The sequence below is a fragment of the Uloborus diversus genome, chromosome 2 (assembly GCF_026930045.1).
Source record: "Uloborus diversus isolate 005 chromosome 2, Udiv.v.3.1, whole genome shotgun sequence".
NCBI classification, from domain to species: Eukaryota; Metazoa; Arthropoda; class Arachnida; order Araneae; family Uloboridae; genus Uloborus; species Uloborus diversus.
Window position 1 is genome coordinate 16,653,247 of NC_072732.1, and position 24,122 is coordinate 16,677,368.

General features: G+C 33.2%; 1 protein-coding gene across 1 annotated transcript in view; it reads right to left on the reverse strand.

The window, feature by feature from the left end:
• Nucleotides 1–24,122, reverse strand: part of LOC129216881 (protein dissatisfaction-like) — a 109,555-nt gene that overhangs the window by 41,003 nt on the left and 44,430 nt on the right. The window contains exons 3-4 of the mRNA XM_054851096.1: nt 18,864–18,944; nt 8,643–8,804 (exon numbers count right to left, since the gene is read on the reverse strand). Of these exons, the coding sequence (XP_054707071.1) occupies nt 8,643–8,804; nt 18,864–18,944 (243 nt within the window). The remainder of the gene's footprint in view (nt 1–8,642; nt 8,805–18,863; nt 18,945–24,122) is intronic.

Genomic DNA, 24,122 nt, shown 5'->3' on the forward strand with positions numbered 1-24,122 from the left:
CACAGACACAAACACACATGCCTACACACACATACCCCCTACACATAAACATACACCTCCACCCCATACACACGCCTACATACACACACTCGTGATTGCGAAAAACATAATTTGAATTCAAGATGACAAAATTCATATTAATTTTCTTAATTTTTTTTTCCTTTTGTTAGATAATCTGGTTTTTTTGAACACATTTATTTGTAAAAATTAAGATTTATTATACTTCTTAGCCAGAGCAAGGTGGAACTACAAAATTTAGTAAAAGTTATCAGCTACGAAATTGAAAGTAATCTCAGCTTTAGTGAGAAGTTTACTACCTCCAGCTTTGTTAGGGCTATTCCGGACATATGTTCTCAAATAAGGGTGAAACTGTAATCTGTGGATGAGTAGCGAGCTATTTAAAAATTTCTAGTTTGTTAAGGTGTTCCCATGAAGTTCAAAATTAAATTCGCGGCTAAAGTCCAAAATGTCTGCAAATATTTGTGTCGAATTAAATTTGTGCAAGAGCCGTACTTTGAAATGAGGTTTTTAATTCAGGGGGGAAAAGCTTAATGATTTGCCAAAAACCGGTTGGAAGAATACAATTGCCTATTTAAATAGAAAAATAATATAATTCGATGTAAAATTTGGTGATGCGTTTTTTCTTTCTAACGCTATTAATAATAGAGTTCTTGTTGCAATCCAAAGTGACAATTATGAAATCTCTGCTTCTTAGCTCTTGTTTCGTGAACGTCTGAATTATTGAAAATAAATTTCAGTTTAAAGAAGCTTGGTTTATTGCTTTTTTTTACTGCAATTATTACGTAATATTCGTAATCTTGTAAGAGACGGAAGATAAACTTTCATCTAACCGAATACTGATAATAGTTATGGTATTTTTTGTGTGAGTGTATACGATGTTTTGACGAAATTAAATACCACTTAAAATTAATTGAAAAAGATAAATATATACGTTTTTTTTATCAATATATTTGCTAGACGAAGTACCTTTTTTTTTGATGACATTGTGCTTTTCTACTTAAATTTGTACATGCTGCGCTAAACACAGAATTGGTATCTGCAGTTTACCTCAAAATGAGAAAATGATGATTGAAGTTATACACCTTTACTTGATTCAGGTAAAACGTTATTCAGAAAATTTCACAATATGTTTCGAACGCACATGACCAAAAAGTTTGGATACGCCAAAATAAATAACAATCTATAATAGATAAGTTATTCAAATGCATTTTTTTTGCACAACATGTCAATTTAGTGCTAGATAAGTATTTTTTAATTTATTTTTCTTTAGTCTATGTGGACTATATTTTTTTACAATGAAAATAACAGAGGGCATTTTATTTTATTTTTTTAATACAAGTATTAAGTGAGTTATTTAACTTGACCTTTGGAGTAAAAAAGAAAAAATCTATTATGAAGTAATTTTAAAATATTGAGGATAAATCTGGAGCTCTTTAAAAAGAGTAGCTTTTTAGCCATGAAATAGAAACGCCTTAAGAACAGAAAAGAAAATACGAAAAATTAAGCTGATATTTTCACTTTTTTTTTCTTGCAAGATCATTGTAAGTATGCAGAAAATATTTGATAGGTAAATTATCAGAAAAATAAATCATCTATTAGAAAAACAAATTTCGATAAAGTTAAGAGGTCTTTACTTTTTGCTTGAAAATAAAAATCGATCAAATTTAAATTACTCGATCAGAGAAGTAAAATAACAAAAATTACCGCCTATAATTCTTTTTGTGAACAGAAAACGCTCACTTAAAATGGCTAAAAGAGCAAAAACAATATAAGCAGAAGGAAAACGGATTGTAAAATTGGAAACGGAAAAAAAATCAATTACTTTTGCAGGCATATGAGGTCTGCAACACGTAAATTGGTTTACAGAACTTTTATAGTTTGCATTTACCCTGGTCTGTGTTAAAAGATCATTTCGGAAAAACTTGTAGAAATAAAATTTAAAAAAAATCTTTCGTTCTTTTAAGAGAGGGAGAAAAAAAATGTACCTAATTTTTCCTAAGGCTATGTTTTCCTAACTCTTCCGACTTTGTCAGAAAGGGTTGAGTGAAAATGTCATCGTTTGTTTAAGGGGATGTCATCTCAGACGATTTTTTTCTTCCTATTTTCTTTGTGGTCGCTATTTTTCTAAGTTGCGATAATGGTTCTCAGGATTTGTTTTTGCGGTTGAGGGAATTTCTGCGGCAAATGACGTTGGCTGATTTTTTTTCTTGACATTAAGTAATTACATTTGCACTTATATCAAATGAAAGCAATTGTATCAGGTTTTCCTTTATAGAACTAACCGTCTAGAACTAAACGAGCCTACTTCCCGTATACCCATTCTACTTTCTAGTGCCTGATCAGTATTCTCAAAAATGGCTAAAATCGAAAAAATTCTTTAACAGCTTTCAAAACGAAAAAATAATAATTATAATTAATAAGCTCATTAAAATCATATCAAAAAAAAAGTTTCTTTTGCCCCTGTTGCCAAAAATAATTTTTAAATGAATTAATGCACTTACCAAAATAAATAAAAACAATAAAATGTCAACTTAAAGAAATAATTTTCATTGTCAAAAAAAAAAGTCTAAGCCTTCTTTCATGCTTTTTTCTTTTTCTGACTTTTACTGGGAAAGTAGGCTAAAAAATCAAGCATTATAACTGACTTTTGAAAACTTTGACTTTTTATCATGTTTGTTAGGAAAATAGTTCAAGTTTAGAGAGTTAATATGTTTGAAAAGTTCTTTTCTGTTATAGATACAACACGCGTTTGAAAAGCGCTTGGCGATTTATTTACTTTTTAGCTTGCCGAACGCAGAAAAATATCATTTACGTCCTCACCGTGTTTGCTCCTCTTATTTAAATATTACATTTTAAGGAAGCTTTTATTGTATTTCACGACTTAATTTTGTGAAATTGATCATTATTTTGAGGGAATTTTAATGTTATGTCATTGCTTGTTTTTTCATTTGACGAATTATTTTACCTTTCAATGGATTAATTTAATTATTTCGCGTATTATTTTTCTTTCTTAACAAGCTTTTTGTCTTCTATAATAGCTTGTTTTGTTTAAAAGTCCATTGAAAACGTGAATAGTGTGTAGTGTCACCAAGCAAGTAGATCCTGCCTCGTTTTAACCAAACATGGCGGCGACCAATAAAATGAAAAATAATGGAGTTGTTTCCTTCAGTCAAAAGTAGTACTTTTTGTCACTGAAATTGATAGAATAAGAAAAAAATAACATGGACTCAGAGAATACTTTCATTTTCCCAACAGTTATTTTTTTATTAATTTTTTAAATGTCCGATTTTTGAAACAAGGCGTGGTCTTAATGACGAATCAAATGGTGCACTTTGCCGTATCTTTCTACCGCGATTCCACGTTATGATAATCAAGAAGCGAATTAAAATTGTGCTCTACGTTTGCTATCAACCATGTCGTTGCCAATACACGTGAGAAAAGATGCAAATTAAATATTTTGCTCTGTGAATGGCAACACAGAATGGCTTCTCATCATTTGTGATGTCATCGGACAGAAGCATAAACATAGAAAGAGCGCCGATTTAAGTATTTTTTTAAAAATGTTAAACTTAAACAAATTATTTAAAAATGGTCAGATTCTATGTTTTTAAGCATGCTCTTTCAGAAAAAAATACTTTAAAATTTTGGAAACGATCTCACTGTCAATGTTAAAAATGCGCGAAGTACCCATAACGAAAAAATGATTTGAATCAGTTTTGAACAGGAAAACAATTTCTCTATTTAAATGGAGTAATATTTGGAAATATTTGACTCGGCAAATTTAATTAAAGATATCCTATAACGTCATTTTTTTTACACTGAGGCATTGAACTTTTAAATGACTGAACGGCAAGCAACCTCCACAGCTAAATATATGAAAAAAATAGTTTTTTTTCCAGTGAGTTCCTTGAACCTTTTTCGAAAAATGTGCTGATTTTTATTTCAAAAATGTATAATTTTGTGTCATATTAGCTTTGTTCTTAAAATTATAAAGTGTTTTCTTTAAATTACGTAGAAGAAGGCAATTTTGAAGTTTTGAATTTAATTTTTTGCATCAGGGAATAGCTGAACAGATAATAGATTTTATTAAACGCATGAAAATTTATTATGACACTTAAGTTGCCACAGCAGAATGATTTTTTTCTGTTTAATAATTTTATTGTAAAACAAAATAAATATTTATCTCTTAGCTTAATTATATCTTTTAACTTAAACATTTTCAATTTTTAATAATTTAACTAGCTACGTGACCCGGCTTTGCACAATCTACCTCGAAAATAAAAGTTATGTCAAGTGACGCGTGTTCAAAAATCAGGCTTGAAAAAAAAAAAAAAAAATCTGCAAAATTTTGTGCAGATTGCGGAAAAATAACCAAAAAAAAAAACATTTTAAATCAACTGATTACGGGAAAAGCCTCAAAATAAAAGCCAGAATTTTATTTGCTCATATTCGAGAAAAAAATGGCATCAGATCTTTTGTCTCAATGATTTTCTTCAAAAATAATCAACGAATCAAGAGACACTTTGATTCACTGTATTTGAAGTTTAAATAATCTGGATATGTATTATAGTCATCTTTGCAGTTATATGAATTCATTCGTTTCTTATTTAATGGATTTTTCTCGTGAAAATTATCTAGTTAACCAAATTCACAACTCAGGTTGCAACAAATGCATTTACCATAGTAAATTCAAATATATTTCTTCAAGTTGTAAAAATGATTTTTTAAAAAAATTTCGAAAATGTTTTCAGTTTTTTCCAGTAAAGATGTGTAAATAGAGATCTAATTGGAATAGCAAAAGTATTGAGGAAGAAATGTCAACAGGTGCTTTGGAATTAGCCTGTAACCAAGAGTGATGCACAAGACGCACGGCTACTTACGTTGTTTCAAAATAAACTAACTGCGTCTCCCGGCTTTGCGCGGTCTGCCTCGAAAATGAAAGTTATGTCAAGTGACGCGTGTTCAACAATCAGACTTAAAAAAAAAACAGTAAAATTTTGCGGCAGAGTGCTGAAAAATAACCCAAAAGGAAACATTTTAAATTCCCCTGATTACGGGAAAAACCTCAAAACAAAAGCCAGAATTTTATTTGCTCATATTCGAGAAAAAAATGGCATCAGATCTTTCTTCTCAATGATTTCTTCACGCTACAAATATCAATGAAAGCATTGTTACGGAAAATTGAAAGGAAGCACTGAATAATAATTTGAATGGAGGAAAGCCTTCGAAAATAGGGATTTTATGTCGAAATTCTAAGTGTAATAATTAATATAGTTTTTGATTGATATCTCCGCTAATTATTGTTGGAGGCTTATATTAAATGGCCAAACATAAAGACAGGAAAAATTACGAATCTCTCGATACCTGGTTCGATGATCAGTTCACTGGCGTTCGGCAGAAGTAACTTGGACACATGTACATACGCTCAGTTTTTAATTATATAAGATAGTTCGATCTCACTAAAATAGTTTAATTGTATGCATACATTTTGGAGGAGAATTTCTTTTGTTATAGCCGATAAGTACGCCCAATGCTCATTTGTGTGTGGAAATGCATCGGCCATGTCCCTTTCCTTTTTGCTCTGAGTCGATTTGAAGGAGTGTTATAATAAAATACCTTACCAGCACGATGAAATATAGTTTAAAGAACTAAATAATACTAATATAACCACCAGTTGGTTAACGATACAATAACTATCTTCAGTGATTTGTAACAGTATTTGTAAATCTGGATGTGAGACGTAGTAGACTGACACGTAAGTTAAGCTTTTCCGTGAAAGCACTCGCTGTGGTGGGTAACCCGATTTACAGCGAGTATATCGCCGCTCAAGTTCCGAAGCCAGTTATTCCACAAATTCGCAACATATCGCAGCTTGCAAAGAATAAAGACACAACTCAAAAAAGTAACTTTTTCAGATGACCATTTTTTAAGCTATTGAGATTCGTAATTTATTGTTGTTTCATATAGAACAGTTCCTAATGGGGTTGTTTCCTTCTCAGTCAGAAGTAGTACTTCTAGTCACTGAAATTGATGGAATAAGCAAAAAATAAATAAATAAATAAATAAAATAAGATGGACCCAGAAAATTCTTTCATTTTCCAAACAGTTATTTTTTAATTAATTTTTTAAAATGTCCGATTTTGCAGCTAAGGCGTGGTCTTGATAACGTCACAAATGATGTTCTTTGGCGCATATTTGTACCGCGTTTCCACGTTATGATAATCAAGGAGCGAATTAAAATTGCGCTCTACGCTTGCTATCAACCATATCGTTGACAATACACGTGATTAAAGATACGAATTAAATATTTTGCTCTGTGAATGGCAACACAGAATGGCATTTCATCATTTGTGATGTCATCGGCAAGAAATGTAAACAATGAAAGCGTAACGATTTAAGTAATTTTTTAAAAATATTAAACAAATTGTTTAAAAAATGGTTAGATCCTACGTTTTTAAGCATGTTCTTTCAGAAAAAAAAATACTTTTAAAATTTTAGAAACGACCCCATTATTATAATGCTACTTAAAAATGGTTAATAATATTATGTATTTTTGAGCAATCACGATTGCTTATTGCTTTCATTTGACTGTTTTTGATGTTAGCTGATTTTTCCCACCCGCCACCCTCTGCACCATCACCGTGGACAGGCGGACTCCTCACGCTGCTGCTCCTATAGCGAAAGCCGTCTCCAGGTTGCATCCATGTCCTACACACATGCGCATACATACACAACTACACACACACACACACATACACAAACACACATACATACAGACACTTACACATATACACACACAAAAACCTACACACACACACAAAACTACTCACACTTTCATGCCTGCACACAGACACAAACACACATATCCCCCCCCCCCCCACACACACACTCGTGATTGCGAAAAACATAATTTGAATTCAAGATGTCGAAATTCAATTTAATTTTTTTTTTATTTTGTTTATTTCATTCCGTTTTTGGGCTAGCCTTTCAGGGTTCCTAGAAATTTTAATCAAATTTAGGTCAAATTAGGTTTTAATCAAAGTTGCCATCTACCGGCAACTATGCTATCTACGACTTGTGTTTTCATTCCATATAAAAGATCATTTTTTAAAGTATTATCAATTAAAAATCTCATTTTCGGTATTTTTTGAGCTGTGTCACTATTCTTTTCAAGCTTCGATACATTTATAAAGCGTCAACATGCACAAACTTGCAGGAAACGGCAGACACGTGTTGCGGGTTTACAAGGAACACCTTCTCAATTCAAAAGAATTGATCTTATGGAATAAAAACCTTTACAAAATTCAGCATTTTAACGTTGCATAATTGTATCTTCATTTTTAGAACACAAGGGAATTCATTTACATCTTATTCTAGAGAATATTTAGGAAATGAGCAGACCAAAGAGAGTGATACCTTAAAGTGTGGAAAACTGTTTTACTACTCAAATAACCTAGGGTACCTGAAAATTACCTATGCAATCCACAGTTTATCTACTAGACACGCGTTAAGGGAAAATTTATTTAGATTTTGATACATAAAGAATCAAGATAATGCAATTTAAAAAATAACATCAAACTAGGTTGACAATAATTAAACTGTTTAAAATAATATGAAAACTAAAGAAATTAATTAGTTACTTATTTTTCGATTTTGGGAACACGAGAGCTACGTTACAGTACAAATATTTTTCAATTTAATGTCGAAAATGAACTCTGTACCTATTAAACGTTTCCATTTCATATTCATTCATTGTTCATATTCATGTTCATTTCATTAAACTTTCCATTGTTCATATTCATTGTTCATATTCATGTTCATTTCATTAAACTTTCCATTTCATTCAATTTAATGTCGAAAATGAACTCTGTACTTATTAAAATTTTCCATTTCATATTCATTCATTGTTCATATTCATTGTTCATATTCATGTTCATTTCATTAAACTTTCCATTTCATGCTCCTGAAGCTGTATCAACACACCAATCATGATTTTCAATGGATTTAAGGCTACTCACATACAGTTTTGTTTGTTGGTATTCCAGTCTTTTTAGAATTTGATGAACAGTCAAACTGATCGTGTTTTTTTTCGCATAAAACTGAATGAAAGTGGTAAATATTATTATGTAAAGATTGTAAGGGACCCCCCCCCCTAAAAAAAGAAAAGCACGGGGAACATTGATCCATCTTTATTTTAGATTCAAGTTTTCAAAACATTATTTCCGCTCATAACCGAAGTTAAATTAGAATTTTCGATAATGTAAAACTTGCTTTTTTAACTAGTTTTATTGGTTACTTGACCTAAAGCAAAAAAAAAACTGCTGTTTCAGTTTACGTATTATAAGTAAACTTACAAATACATAAATAAATAAGTAAATGCTTAAACGCTGATTTGAAATCTGTAAAAAAAAAATGCTGGGATTCTTAAACTGATGTTAGTTTATCATTTCATATGAAGACGACGCCATAACAAAGCGTTAGAATGGATATTTTGTGCTGTTCATCATACCTACTATATTGAAATATTTCATGAGTTTCAAGTGCAAATATTACTCAAATTTACTTTTTCGCGACACAACCCACCCAAACTGTAGATTAAGAAAATACAGTAAATGTCTTACCGTCTTTGTTCATACAAGCCTCAAAACACCTTTTGAGTCTGCACGCCCTGCACTGGTTCCTATGGGTCTTGTCGATGGGGCACTTTCCCTTTAAATCACCCTGCGCTTTGCAAGTGTAAACTCTGTTACGATGGATGCTTCGCTTGAAGAATCCGGAACAACCTGCAGGAAAAAGTTTCATCGTAAAGAATTATTTTGCAAAGTATAGATGCGAAATAGATTCTCTTGATAATTGAATAACCAGCTTTGAATGATTGCAATAACGACTTTGGTTGGTTTGTAGCAAACTATACGTTGCAGCTTTTTTCAATCGATCGTTAATTTTGAATATACAGTGAAACCTGTGTAAGTTGACCATTTGCGGTGCAGTATTTTGGTGGTCAACTTATAGAGGGCAGCAATGAAAACTGTTTTTTTTTTGTCATTTCTTATCCCATGCATTCTTTTTTAACTAATTGGAATACTTTAAACTCACTTTCATTGTTTAACATTACTTTAAAACAATAAGAAAAATTGTTGTTTAAATATTTTTAGAGATTATTTACCAGAATGACGCGTAAAGCATCATACATATTTAAAATTTCTGTAAATCGTTCAAAAAAAAAATTGTCTCATTGATTATAAAAAACTACTTACTTGATATTAACAATTCCTAAAAATTCATAACAAGTCAAAAGTGACTCAAATTCTTCATTTGATTTTTTCTATTACACTTGTAACCATGGTAATCTACTTTTCAACAAAATAACTCCTTACTGAAGTTTGGTGCATTTTTTGGGACTTAACATTAGCCCAATGTTTTTCGATGAAAACATAAATATTCATAGGTTTTTCTAAAAAGTCTGTTTGCTTAGTTGGGGATAACTGATTAAACTTTTATTACAATCTAATGCTTTTGCCAAGTGGTCAACTTACAAAGGGTTTTCTACAATACTCCAAATCAAAGCTGGTGTACATTAGTGGTCAAGATAGACAGGTGGTCAAGTTACAGAGGTTTTCATTCATTATATAAGATAGAACTACTTCCGTTCCTGACAAAAGTGGTCAACTTACAAAGGTGGTCAACTTACAAAGGTGGTCAACTTACAAAGGTGGTCAACTTTAAAGGTTTCATTGTAATATCAAAATCTTCACGTATCTAGATTAATTAAATACATTTCATTTTTTTAGTGTTGTATTGCTCACAGAACTAGTATTAATTTTAATGTACAGTGAAGTTGTATTACAACGCATTTCCGTGCATATTATGAGAAATTTATTGAATTGAAAACTCTTCTAAATGAATCTTTCAAGTGTCTATTTTATGGCTGTAGGCAGCATGCTAAAAAATAGATTAAATAAGTTAACCTAACGAATGAGTAAAACTAGATTCCCTTGTGATAGACAACCAAATGTGTTAATGTCTTTCTGTCAGTGCAATCCATTAACATCCTTTTTGGAAGCATAACATTAATATATTTTATGCGTACTTTTACAAAAAAAAAATATTTTTACTTAAAAAGCAATAATGCTTTTTTCATAGCCAATTTAAAACGTTCCACAGATAAACGTTTGATACTGTTGCCAATCTTAAGCAGCTAAATGTAAATGAGTATTTCTCAAGATATTGTAGCTGCAAAGAATGCGAAATCGTTGCTGCAATGGCAAGAAAGTAAATACGAGCCGAAATGTCAAAAAATGTAAAACATACAATAAAACAGAAGCCAGAATTCGAAAATTCACAAAAAATGTATCAGAAGAAAGAGAAAATTAAGGTTAAAAGAAGTAAAAAATGTACGAGTTGAAAAAGCCGCGGAGCTTCAACTTTTCTTATTTGAAAATAGCAAATTACGGAGGCGTTCTGATCTGAAAGTTCGAACTAATTTCATCTTGCTTAAGAAATCTGGCCTTTCGTTTGAAGTAATAACCGAAATACTTGTTAGGATAGTTTTCCATCAAACAATTGGAAAATTCCGCTAAAAATAGGAATAAAATAAAAACAAAATTGAATTTTAGAAACTATGAGGCTCTTTTGTGCAAACCTAAGGCTAATACGATTTGAATTATTTAAATTTCTGTCCCTTCCTTTCATAATAAGTTCTAACAAAAAAGAGGGAAATTTTCCATTACTGGTTTATTAATTTAACAATGTGAGGCTTATAAAATATGTGAAACAGATGAAAAAAAGTCGAAAATTTTCTTAAAAAGCTATTTTTGACCAACAAGTCATTTAAATTTATTCCTACAATTTTCGAATTTCATATTAAGATGAAACACAGGTAAAATGATTAAAATGAATAAAGTTATGTATTTCTCCAGGTAAAAATTTAAAACATTTTAAGTAATAACTTGTGCTTTGTAAATACTTTCAGATAAAAATGTTCAAGTACAAATTGAAAAGCAAAGGGAAATATTCAATTTGTTTTGTTAGCTTTTTTTAAACTAGAAATTCTGTTACATATGATTAGATAATGATCGTTAAATGACCCCCATATTTCATGGAGTTATCCAGATGAAGAGAAAAAAAAAGTGATCGTAAATTTAAAATAACGCAAATACTTCGGTAAAATTAATGACCCTGCAAACACAGTTGAAACAAATTGCAGTACTATTTGTTTTTCTGCATTGAAATATCTTTTCGTAATATCAATACGAAAATAAATTAGCAAGAGTTTTTGCAGGAAAAAAAATGTTTCCATTCACATGGAAGCAAAAAGCATTTAAGGTAGATAGGTGAGCTCTAAAGATCGTCTGGGTACATACCCAATTATGTGCACAAAAAATAACAAATACTTTTAGTTTCCACATCTGGCAACAGAAGAGGTTTTCTCAGAGCGCCCTGTGCTAACTGTGATCGAAAAGTAAAATACTTTCTAATTGGGTTCGGGTATGCTGAAAAGTTTCAATGAATTGTTTTTTTCTTTTTTTGTCTTTTGGAAACAATCAGAAGGCTTGGTTCACGTGTTTTAGTAATTTAAATGCAAAATAAATGAAGCATAAGAAATGTGGGCTGTAAGTTTAGCTTCAGAATGCATTGAAAATGAGTTTTAATATTTATGTCAACAAATGTTTTTTTAAAAGGAGCACAGCTATGAATGTTATAACAAGAGATATTTTTAAATCTTTCGTAAGTGTGTTTCACGAGATAAAATCTGAAACATGCTTCAAGCGCGTAATTTCAAACTTTGTATTTTAAATAGGAACTTGGTACTGTGGAAAAGGGGGGGGGGGATAATTCGAGTATTTTAAATGTTATATTTTAACGCCTTGTTACTTTTAAATACATGTAAAGGATTCTGAATGTTAAAATAAAAATAGTAAACACATCTTCTTTCTCTGTCTTCTTCAATTTCATTGTTAGAAAGTGAGTTTTTTAATGCATTTGACTAGGTAGTATATGATCATCTGTATTTTCTTTTCTTTCATCTCTCCAAAATGAACTTTTCGCCTCTAAAAAAAGTTAAGGAGATTTTTCCCACTTCGATGAATAAATCTTTACTAATAATAAAGCTAAAAATCTCTCTGTCTGTCAGGATCTCTGTCCGGATATGTGTGACGCGCATAGCGTCTAGACCGTTTGGCCGATTTTCATGAAATTTGGCACAAAGTTAGTTTGTAGCATGAGGGTGTGCACCTCAAAGCGATTTTTCGAAAATTCGATGTGGTTCTTTTTCTATTCCAATTTTAAGAACAAAATTATCATAAGATGGCCGAGTAAATTACGAAATTATCATAACGTGGAACCATAACATGGGCACAAGCCAATTTGCGAGAAAATTTTCCATACATTATTTGTAAATATACAGGCGAACCAAAAGACCTTTTAATTTTCTATTACGGGCAAAGCCGTGCGGGTGCCACTAGTAAATAAATAAAGCGCAGCTATAACTCTGTTTACAACTGTAGGCTAAATGATTATTGGAAGAGGTACAACAGTCATTCTGGGTGTACATTTTTAACAGTACGAATGATACTGAAATCCTGTTGTTTCATGTTATACAAGAAGATTGAAATTCGTCAATTGCTAAATTAAACTTTAAAAAGCTGATATTATGTTTTTATAAATATTTCTGAAAGTTTGAATTGTTTTTCCGAGAGACATTCATAAATTGAGTGCGATTCTTTATTTTATCACAATTATCAAACCAAGCATTAGCAAAGGTTGGATCTAAAGGCTATTTTAGCCTGATATGGAAGGCTGAAAAAGAGTTAAGTTTTATCTTACGTTAGAAGCACGAAAAAACTTTCAAATGTACGTTTTATTTTAATAAATTTATTGCATAGTTTAAAAAATCAAGTAGAAAGAATACGATATATCTGTTGCCGTGAAGTGTTTTTGTCTGGTTTTTTTTTCCAGAAATTGCGTAAGAAATAGCCGCTGCAGAAATATTAACGTTCGTGCTTAGTTGTTTATATTGCCGAAACCAGTTCATAAATAAACGCTAGAGTTTTTTGAAATTTCGATATTTAAGATGAAAATATGAGAAAACTACTGCCAATAAGAGAATTAAAAAAATATTTTTAATAGAAGAGTTTGTGAAATTTAAGCAGCGTTGTATTTTGTATGCATATAAGTGTATCAAAGATAAAATGTGAACTGATTTGCAACAGAAATATCTGCAGGAGCAAGCATTCCCCGAACTTAATCGTTTTTGCCTTTGGTTATTACACCATTTTTAAGTTGATGAAACATATGCAAAGCAGAGATACAGCTAGATTATTATTATTTTTTTCAAGGCATGGAAATACTCCTCGATATTTTTGAGAGCTGCATCGATTTTCTCTTGAAACGTAGCCTGTTACAGCTACTTTTCTTTAAAATCTTGAGGAATATTGGTCGGAGACGGCTCAATATTGCACAAAACGAAATATATATTACTTTTATCTGTACTGATAATAAAGCTGAAAGTCTGTATGTCTGGATCTCTGTCTGTTACTCGTATAGCGCATAGAACGTTGGGCCGATTTTCAGGAAATTTGGCATGAAATTAGTTCGTAACACGGGGGGGGGGGGGGAGCACCTCGAAGTGACTTTTGGAATATTTGATTTTGTTCTTTTTCTATTGTAATTTTAAGAACATTTTACGAGCAAATTACCATAACATGGATTAGCAAATTACCGTAACACAGACGAGCGAGTTACTATAGCATGGTTGAGCGAATTACCGTAACATAGACGAGCAAATTACCATTACATGGACCAGCAAATTAACATAGCATATTGGCGAGAAATTCATCATCCATTATTTGTAAATATACAGGCGAACAAAACCTTCTAATTTTCTGCTACGAGCGCAGCCGTGCGGGTTCCACTAGTTTTTCATATATGTCAATGTAAATCACAAACCGCCAAAAAAGTGGAGCCGTCCCTCACTTGCACTAAAGGCTTCAATTTTTAAAATGCTCTAGTAACCCTAAAACATTCTTTCCGACCGGCTCTTTTCTGCATATCGACCATAGCAGAAAACTCGTTTCCAGAGAAAAGCAAATTACGCACGAAAATCGGGAATCAAACAGTAGAATCCCTGCGATCCGCAGAAAAGCAAAGCGCGCTCGAGGTATCATAGCCATTTCGAAACGCAATTAAAGAGAATTTTCGCCAACAATTGGGGCTCGCACGCGAGCGACTTCGCTGCGTGTTTAATTGAGTCAAATTTTGAAATAAAATTATTAAGTGGATTAAACCCTTCGTGCCGGAAGGGAAATGAAATCGTCTGGGATCGAGAGCGGGTGGGAAAGGTCACGTGTGAGGATGCAGTTTCTATGATTAAAGACTGAACGCATTATGGTAATTTATATGTCATTTCGTGATGGATGGGAGGTTGTTTATTTTATGATTGCGGAATTGGTGAGACATTTACTACAACTTCCACTTTTGTCAGAGGCTGGCTTGGGAAAAATATGAGTGAAACTTACAATGAATTAACTTATTTCTAAAATTTTTATGTGCTTTATGTGATTAAAAATATTTCTTTCTCTGTATCGCACACACACGCACAAATACATACACAAAATCATGTGTGTGTGAGCGTACATATAGATTGAGAAAGACGCAGGGACAGAGAAAGATGATTTTTTTTTGTTTTGAGCGCAAAATATTTGCGTAAGTAAATTCAAATTTTTGTTTTATATAAATATACATCATTGGGGGCTGTAAAAACAAATAATCAACTTTAATAGAAATGCAAATAGATCTCTTTCTACCGAATTACGAAGGCAACGCGAACGATTAAAATATTTGGAAAATATAAAGAAAGAAGATAACACAGAATAAAAATTAGTTTAAATTAAAAACAAATTGTTTCCACTTCTTTCTCAAAAGCACCAAAGAGCAGTGGGTTTTAAATATTCAATCCTTCACAGAGCTTTCAGACGTCTTTAAGTCCAAATGCCTCGTGATTCCATTGCTTCTGTACCTCAAATTTGTTGTATTTGAGCAAATAACAAAGATTTTGACAGTTAACTCAGGAACTTTTAATACTTATATTGTGTATTCAGTAAATTACCGCCCATTAGTCAGGGCTAAAGCAGAAATACGTGAAATACGTGAAATACACCGCCAGCTCAGTCATTTCCAGCCGAAGACTGCAGTTTCGTGCTTATTAGCTACCAGTTTGTTTGGCACTCTTGGCTTCCTTAAGAGGTTTTCCATCTCCAGATCAGTCACTTTCCTATGCCGGGCTGATGAGTGCTAATAAGCACGAAACTGCAGTCCTCGGCTTTAAATGACTGCGCTGGCGGTGTATTTCACGTACTTATATTGTGGTTCCCATTTTTATTCCAAAAATCCAAATATAAAATTCTGTACTTGCCTCAAAGCATTTACGGTCCCCCCCCCCCCCCCGTGAATATGCGAGAATCTGTGCGACTAGGGTACAGTGAATGATAAAAGTTGCGTATAGCTGAAAAAAAGTTTAAAAGGAAGATCAAGTTCGGTAAAAATGTTTCTTACTTAGAAACTTGATCGTAATGTTTCTAAAACATGATCCTAACAGTGAAGATTCGTTCATTGTAGCAAATATTATTTGCATTTCATATAATGAGGAACGTTAAGAAGTGAAGAAGAATTTGATATCCGATGAAGATTAGGTAAGCTATTTAATTCACTAAATTCGCATTACAGCACCATACTGTAGAAAAATAAAAGAATAATAATAAAAATCTGAATTTACAATATTTTGAACAAATCTTTTTTTTTTTTTTTTTTGAGCAATCACGATTGCTTATTGTTCTCACTTGACTGTTTTGATGTGCTATCATTTTATTTTCGCGCCAGCTCCCTCTGCAGCATCACCGTCGACCGGCTCCTCACGATGCTGCTCCTCTAGCGAAAACCGTCTCCAGGTTGCATCCATGTCCTACACACACGCGCCTACATACACAACTACACACACACACGCGCACACACAAATACATACACCTATACACATACACATACACAAACACATACACACACAAACACATACACACACAAACACATACATACACACACGCATACATACAGACACCTACACATACATACAGACACCTACACATACATACAGACACCAACACATACACACACAACTACCCATACACTCATCACACTCATGCCTGCACACAGACACAAACACATATGCCTACACACACATACACATTCCCCACCACACACAAACACTCATACACACAACTACCCACACACTCATACCTGCACACAGACACAAATACACATGCCTACACACACGTACACATACCCCCTACACACAAACACACATAACCCTCCCCCACACACATAAACACACACGCCTGCATACACACATACTCGTGATTGCGAAAAACATAATTTGAATTCAAAAGGTCAAAATTCAAATTAATTAATTATTTTTTTTTTTGTTGATGCAAAAACACACGATAAATCCAAAATTTGTAAGTTAAGTCAAAAAGTAATGTTCAGTTGTCTTTTCCTAATTGCGTACAGTATCTTTTTTTCTTCAGGATGCTCGCGTATCAGCAGCAACGCTGACAATCCTTTCGCAGATATAACCGGAAGTTTGCTACATTCGAAAGAAGTGATTTTGTTTTGACTTCTATAAATTTTATTTCACACTTGGTTTTATTAAGGTTAATTTTGAAGTACAGATAAAGACATTTACTTTGATAATCATATTTGGAACTTGTTATCACTTAACAATTACTTCGGGGTACTCACTTATTTTTTAACAACTACTTTTTTTGTATTTATTGAAAACTATGCCTCGTAATTAGAAATGTTATGTAAGTAATTATCATTTTAAGAGGACAAACTCTTTTCCCTAATGTTTATATAATTACTGAGGCATGCATTTTCTTACAAAAAAAAAGCATTTTATTTATTTAAAACATGAAAAATTTCAAATGCTTTTTCAAAACACAGGACTGCATTCCAGATATGGATTTCTATATATACACTTTCTTGAGTTGAACTCAGATGCTAAAAAATGTATTTTTGCGCTCAAAGGACACCCAATAGTAAAAAAATATTCAACTTGTTTGCATTTTCTTCAGAAAAATGAGGAAAATATTGTTGCTGTAAAATTTTAGAAATAAAATACTTACGTAATAACTAAAAAACTCGCAGAATTGCTTAGTTATCTTTACTAATAATAAAGCTGAAAGTCTCTCTGCCCGGATCTCTCTCTGTCTGTCAGGATCCCTGTGACGCGCATAGCGCCTAGACCGTTCGGTCGATTTTCGTGAAATTTGGCACAAAGTTAGTTTGTAGCATGAGGGTGTGCACGATTTTTCGAAAATTCGATGTGGTTTTTTTTTTCTATTCCAATTTTAAGAACAAAATTATCATAAGATGGACGAGTAAATTACGAAATTATCATAACGTGGAACCGTAACATGGGCACAAGCCAATTGACGAGATACGAAATTATCATAACGTGGAACCGCAACATGGATACAAGCCAATTGGCGAGAAAATTCACCATATATTATTTGTAAATATGCAGGTGAACCAAAAGACCTTTTAATGTTTCTATTATGGGCAAAGCCGTGCAGGAACCACTAGTATTTATATAACTTAATTAGTGCATGAACTAAACTTCATTATTTTCATTATGTTTTTTCACCGTTTATAAACAAAATATTTTCATATAACTCTTATTTAAGAATTGATTCTCTCAGAAGTATCATGAAACCCAAAAATGCTTTCACAATAGAGAAAGAAATGGCTCCTCGGTCTTTTGAAGAGTCAAAAGTTGCGAATAATCCTTTTTTCTCCATCACGTGTGGAGTTGTTCGACGCCCCTCCGGAGGCGCCCCTTTCGCAAGATAAATTCGCATGCCGGGGCTATTTTTCATTGATGTTTAAGCAGACAGCTCTTGTTGTTGGACGCTTTTTGGCGCCCGGACCCCTCGGCGGGCCAATACGGAAAGCGATAGCTTTCCCTTTGTGGGCTGAGCAAGAGATTAATTTCGCTCCCCCTCGCTCGTTGTCATGCGACGGTAATTAGAAATCCAGATGCTGGGAAGTTGTTCGTTTTGGGATTGAAAGAGTTTCTTTGAGGGGCCGTCTGCCAATTACAGAATGCACCCTTTTGTTAAGTTTTTTTGAGCAATCACGATTGCTTATTGCTTTCATTTGACTGTTTTGATGTGCTATGATTTTATTTTCCCACCAGCACTCTCTGCAGCATCACCGTCGACCGGCTTCTCCCGATGCTGCTCCTATAGCGAAAGCCGTCTCCAGGTTGCGTCCATGTCCTACACACACGTGCATACACACATACATACACACATACAAACACATACACACACATACACAAACACATACAAACACATACACAAACACATACACACACATACACACACAAACACATACACACACTCAAACACATATACACACACGCGCATTCATACAGACACCTACACAAACACACATACCTACACACAATTACCCACACACTCATGCCTGCACAAACACATATGCCTACACACACATACACATTCCCCCCACTCACAAACACTCATACACACAACTACCCACACACTCATACCTGCATACAGACACAAACACACATGCCTACACACAAACACATACCCCCCCACACACACACATAAACACACACGCCTACATACACACATATACTCGTGATTGCGAAAAACATAACTTGAATTACAGATGTCAAATTTAAAATTAATTTTTATTTATTTATTTTTTTTTTTTTGTAATGGATTGAAAGAAGCTGCGATAGAAAGGATGGAAAGAGTACTCACCGTCACAGCTGTAGATTCCGTAGTGTTTTCCTGAGCTTCTATCGCCGCAAACTCTACATGGGATGTCCAGGAGCCGATCCTCTAGTCATGAACAAAGGGAAAAAGGAAAAAATGGCATCTTAGAAGTGATAAAAACACAAAAACTACTATGTTCAAAAGTTGAAGAAATATCTGACAAGTATTTATTTATGTGAAAGAAGCATTTGAAAACTGTTTACAATGGAATGAGTAAAAGTATGTCAACGTTTATACATGTAAAAATAAAAAAGAGTTAAAAAAGGTCTGCAAACAGCTGTTTCGGGGTTATAAAACCAAACTCATCAGCGCATAAATGAACAATGGAACACAAAGTCAAAACGACAGACAAGTGCTATTTGTTTGTACATGTATACGTAAAAATAAAAAAGAGTTAAAAAAGGTCTGCAAACAGCTGTTTCGGGGTTATAAAACCAAACTCATCAGCGCATAAACGAACAATGGAACACAAAGTCAAAACGACAGACAAGTGCTATTTGTTTGTACATGTATACGCGCTGTCATACTTTTACTCATGTACTTGATTAGTTAATCAAGTTTTCTTTTCAGAAATTGTTACTTGCAGTAACCAAATATTAAAGGAAATATTATTTTAATAGACGCGGCCCCCTCCGTCACACGACCGTAGGAACCCCAAAAGAGTACAAAAATGCACATGTTAGATATTTTCCATTATTTGGGATTGATAAAGGGGCAATCAAAAGTGCATTTCGAAGAGCCCTCGTTGATACTCAAAACAATTACTTAGGTTCTGTTAAGCAATATAAAAGTACTTTCTTCTGTTGCGGCTTCGAACACATTATTTTTAAATATAACAAACTTTCAAACTGTTTCTGTCATTCTGAGTCCATATTAAATATGATATCGTAAACATAGTTTATATACATGGTACAGGAGCTGGAACGATGTAAAGCTTGAGCAAATGATGATAAACTAGTGTTATTTAAAAACAAAAATAGAAATCTTCAGGTTTAAGTAAATTTGCGGAGTGCTTTTTTTTAAAAAAACACTAGAGCGCTCTGTCCCCTACTCGCTCACTCTCACCAACCCCCGAAGATTGCTTCGCAATCTTATTTGATTCGTAAGATTTAAATCGTCAATTAGAAAGAAGAAGATTAAAAACGTATTATGAGCTCCGTTTGGAACAAAAGTACCCCTTCCCCGGGCTTCAAAATAACTTGTACCAACTTGCAGAGCCGTAAGGGCTAAGGGGCTCCTGAGCATTGCATAGCTGCAGTTTTGTACGTTTGAAAAGTCACTTTCATATTCGTGGTCTCTAGTAATATATTTTGCTCTTTACCTCGGGGCTTGAATTGAGTTGAGCCTAAGATTTTCTGTTAAAATCGAAACCCTTAACGTTCGTGAATAAGAAAGGAGAAACATGTGAATCGAAAAGACGTAACTATGGCAACGCCAAATAAAACATCAATAATTTTAATGGAGATGAGATTATTCTAACTTGATTTTTAACTGCTTGTAACTTTTTTTTTTCCTTTGGAGATAGAAGCTTAGTTTTCCGACCATAAGTCAAGTTAGATCTGGAGAAAAAAAAAAGCCGTTCTTTTCAGTGGTGTCAAAAAGAAAACTGTAGGACAATTCCTTCACTTTTTACTTTTAGATTTAATGAAGAAAGTAGTGCCTAAATTTTAGCTAAGCCTAAAAAGTTTGAGCTAAAAACGCAAATAACTTCCGCCGTATTTAAGTTAGAGCATTGAAACAAATTGCGGAGAACTCAGAAAATTCTACCATTTCCAACAATATGTAATATTAATATGTGCAAGTAATTTTTCACCTCTTTAATAGGCAATAATAGGTAATTTACGCGAAATTCGAGCGTAAAAAAGTAATTAAAAAGAAACTAATTCGATTTAAAAAAAAAACCCCAGGCGCACACCCCCGGATCGAAATAATTTTGTACAAAATTTTAAGGCTGTAGGTGCTATGGGGTCTCCTAAATGCACATCCGACACAGACTCCCTTCCAGAATTTCTTTGAAACCTTACTTTTATTTACTTTAAAGAGATGATACGATTTTTTTTTTTAATTTTCTTTTCCTCTTTTTTTTATGTTCGTTTAAAAAAGTTACACTGTTACGTCACTTTATTTTACAAAACAACGGCAGAAATTATTTAAATAATACGAAACTTAATAGGCACTACATCAACATATGACTGCGCTTCTCACAGATAATGGCTGCGTTGTTTGAAATTTTTCAGCCTGAACACTGATAAATTTATCATGAGCCTGTCTTCACTTCAATATGATTACTTACATTCCTCCTAAAAGAATAATTTGAACGTCATTTTATGAGCAGAATTTTCAGAGAGCTCCATAAAGCTAAGTAGTATCTTTCGTCTTCCCAACATAAAATTTTCCATAAGAGAAAAAAAAAAGAAGAATAACAGAGCTTCCGTACCTAAAGTCATCAAGTTGATGCTTTACGTCTAACTTAACACAAGTTAACTTTGGAAAAACCTCAAAATTTTAAGCGGTAATTACGCGAAAAGGCCTGCATATTATACTGATGGCTTCCTTAACAGGGGTATGCATTAGGGCGGAATAATGTTTTCGAAGATTTTGATCATTTTTGATGACTTTTTTCCACCCTTGATAGCATGTAATTTAGTTTGACTTAGGGCCATCTTTATTTTTTGGAATCGATCATTACATAAAAGAGACTCGTGGTAGCGAGAAAAGGGAGATTTCTTATGTAAATTGAATAGACATTAGGTGATGATGCGTCATCAGTTTATCAGCGTTTTCTTGCTTTATCGTCGCATTTAGTTTTTCATTATATTTGTGTTTATGATTAGTCAGTTTATTGTTGCACATTAAAATTTTATGTTAATTTCCTTCCGAAATATCATACTAAAGCTACCGCCACAGGCAATGGCCCATTATAATAAATAATACGTTCGTTTCTTTTTTCAATTCTTAGTATTAGTTCGCACTCTCCTTATATATTTATATATCTTGTTCAAATCTTCAATCGTTAGTAAAATACTTTTTATTGATCCACTAAAAGTGCAAATACATTTTTCTAAACTTCTAGTGGATGACCCGTGATGTTAATTCAGTTTTTTACTTCCTTTTGCAAAAAAGGAAGTATTGTAACTCGCGAAAAAATTTTCACTCAAAATTTGCCCTTAATTTCCATTTTGCTTAACCCCGAATTAATGTTGAGTTTTTTTTTCAACCCGACCACACGCGGATAAGTGCCTAAGAACGTACAAACACTCGAAATATCCATTTTGTCATTCCCCGAGTTAATCACAACGATTTTTCTCGTGATACTATGTATGTATGTGCGTATATGCGGATGTGCGTATGTGCGTATGTATGTCGCATAACTCAAGAACGGTATGTCCTAGAAAGTTGAAATTTATTACGTAGACTCCTAGTGGGGTCTAGTTGTGCACCTCCCCTTTTGGTTGCATTCGAGTATTTCTAAAGGACTCTTTTTTCCTTTTTTAGGAGGAAATCATTGTTAATTTCGATGTATACTCAAGTGGTGCTATAATTTGGCGGACACTTGGCGATATATCGCCAATCTTTTGAACCCCTAGTTTTGTCGCCAAAATGGCTACAAATTTGGCGATTTTTCTTTAAAAATCTGGTTTCACTTAGGCCACTCGTGGTGATATTTAGAGAGTAAACTATTGAATCACATTAAAACTGACAATAATGGGAAAATCACATTAAATTGGAGTAAAAGGAAGTCATGTGATGCGCACATCAGCTCGTTTTTTTTTCAAACATTAATTAATTCATTAATTTTTGTTAATTAATTCTCTTTTGCCACTCAATACTGTGATTCTGTCATATACATATACATATTTATATTTATTGTAATTATTTAATAAAAAGTTACTAGAATAAAAATTTTCTTTGTTGACTTAAGTAGAATTGACTTTTTTAAAAAAAATATATTACTTGTTTTATGACATTTCAATCGTTGTACTTCATAAGCTATTTAAATTTTATTGCTGATAACACTGGAGAATGGCAATTTGGCTGAGTTAGATCTATGAATTGCTTTTCACTAAATTATGACTTCTGAGTTCAAAAATGCCCTTAGTTTTAGTGCATTGTGCTACATGGAACTCAAAACGATCAATTGACAAAATATAGGAAATCTTAAAAAATATAAGACACAAATAAATAAATAAATAAATAAATAAAATAAAAATTAATTTGAATTTTAACATCTGGAATTCAAATTATTTTTTTCGCAATCACGAGTGTGTTTGTTTTTGTGTGCTGGCATGAGTGTGTGGGTATGTGTGTGTGTGTGTGTATGTGTGTGCGTGTGTACGTGTGTGTGTGTATGAGCGTATGTGTGTGTGTGTAGGTGTGTACGTATGCGTGTGTGTGTGTAGGATATGGATGCAACCTGTAGACGGTTTTCGCTAGAGGAGCAGCATCGTGAGGCCGGTCGACGGTGGTGCTGATGAGAGAGGGGGGGGGGGGGAATAAAATCATAGGAATTCAAAACTGTCAAGTGAGAACAATAAACAATGTGATTGCTCAATAAATAAATAAATCTTTACTAATAATAAAGCTGAAAGTCTCTCTGTCCGGAGGATGTCTGGATGTCTGGATATCTGTTGGATGTCCGTACGATGTCTGTGACGCGCATAGCGCCTAAAACCCGTTCGCGCCGATTTTCATGAAACTTGGCACAAAAGTTAGTATGTAGCATGGGGGTGTGCACCTCGAAGCGATTTTTCGAAAATTCGATGTGGTTCTTTTTTTATTCCAATTTTAAGAAAAAAAAACTATCATAAATTACGAAATTATCATAACGTGGAACCGTAACATGGGCACAAGCCAATTGGCGAGATACAAAATTATCATAACGTGGAACTGTAACGTCGGTACAAGCCAATTGACGAGAAAATTCACCATACATTATTTGTAAATATACAAGCGAACCAAAAGACCTTTAATTTTTCTATTACGGGCGAAGCCGTGCGGGTGCCACTAGTAAGTAATAAAAGAGAAAAGAAAGAAAGGTAAACAACAATGGCATACATCGCTTACACAATATTAAAAAAAGAATCTTTTGTGTTATTAACGACTACGGAATTGTTTTATACCTCTTACTGACAATTTATTATTTTAGCGTGATAGAACGCTGAAGAAATAACATCATACCCCTACCGAGTCGGAAGCATATTTCCGAAGCAAAGGACAATTTTGCATGTTCTGATATCAATTAAC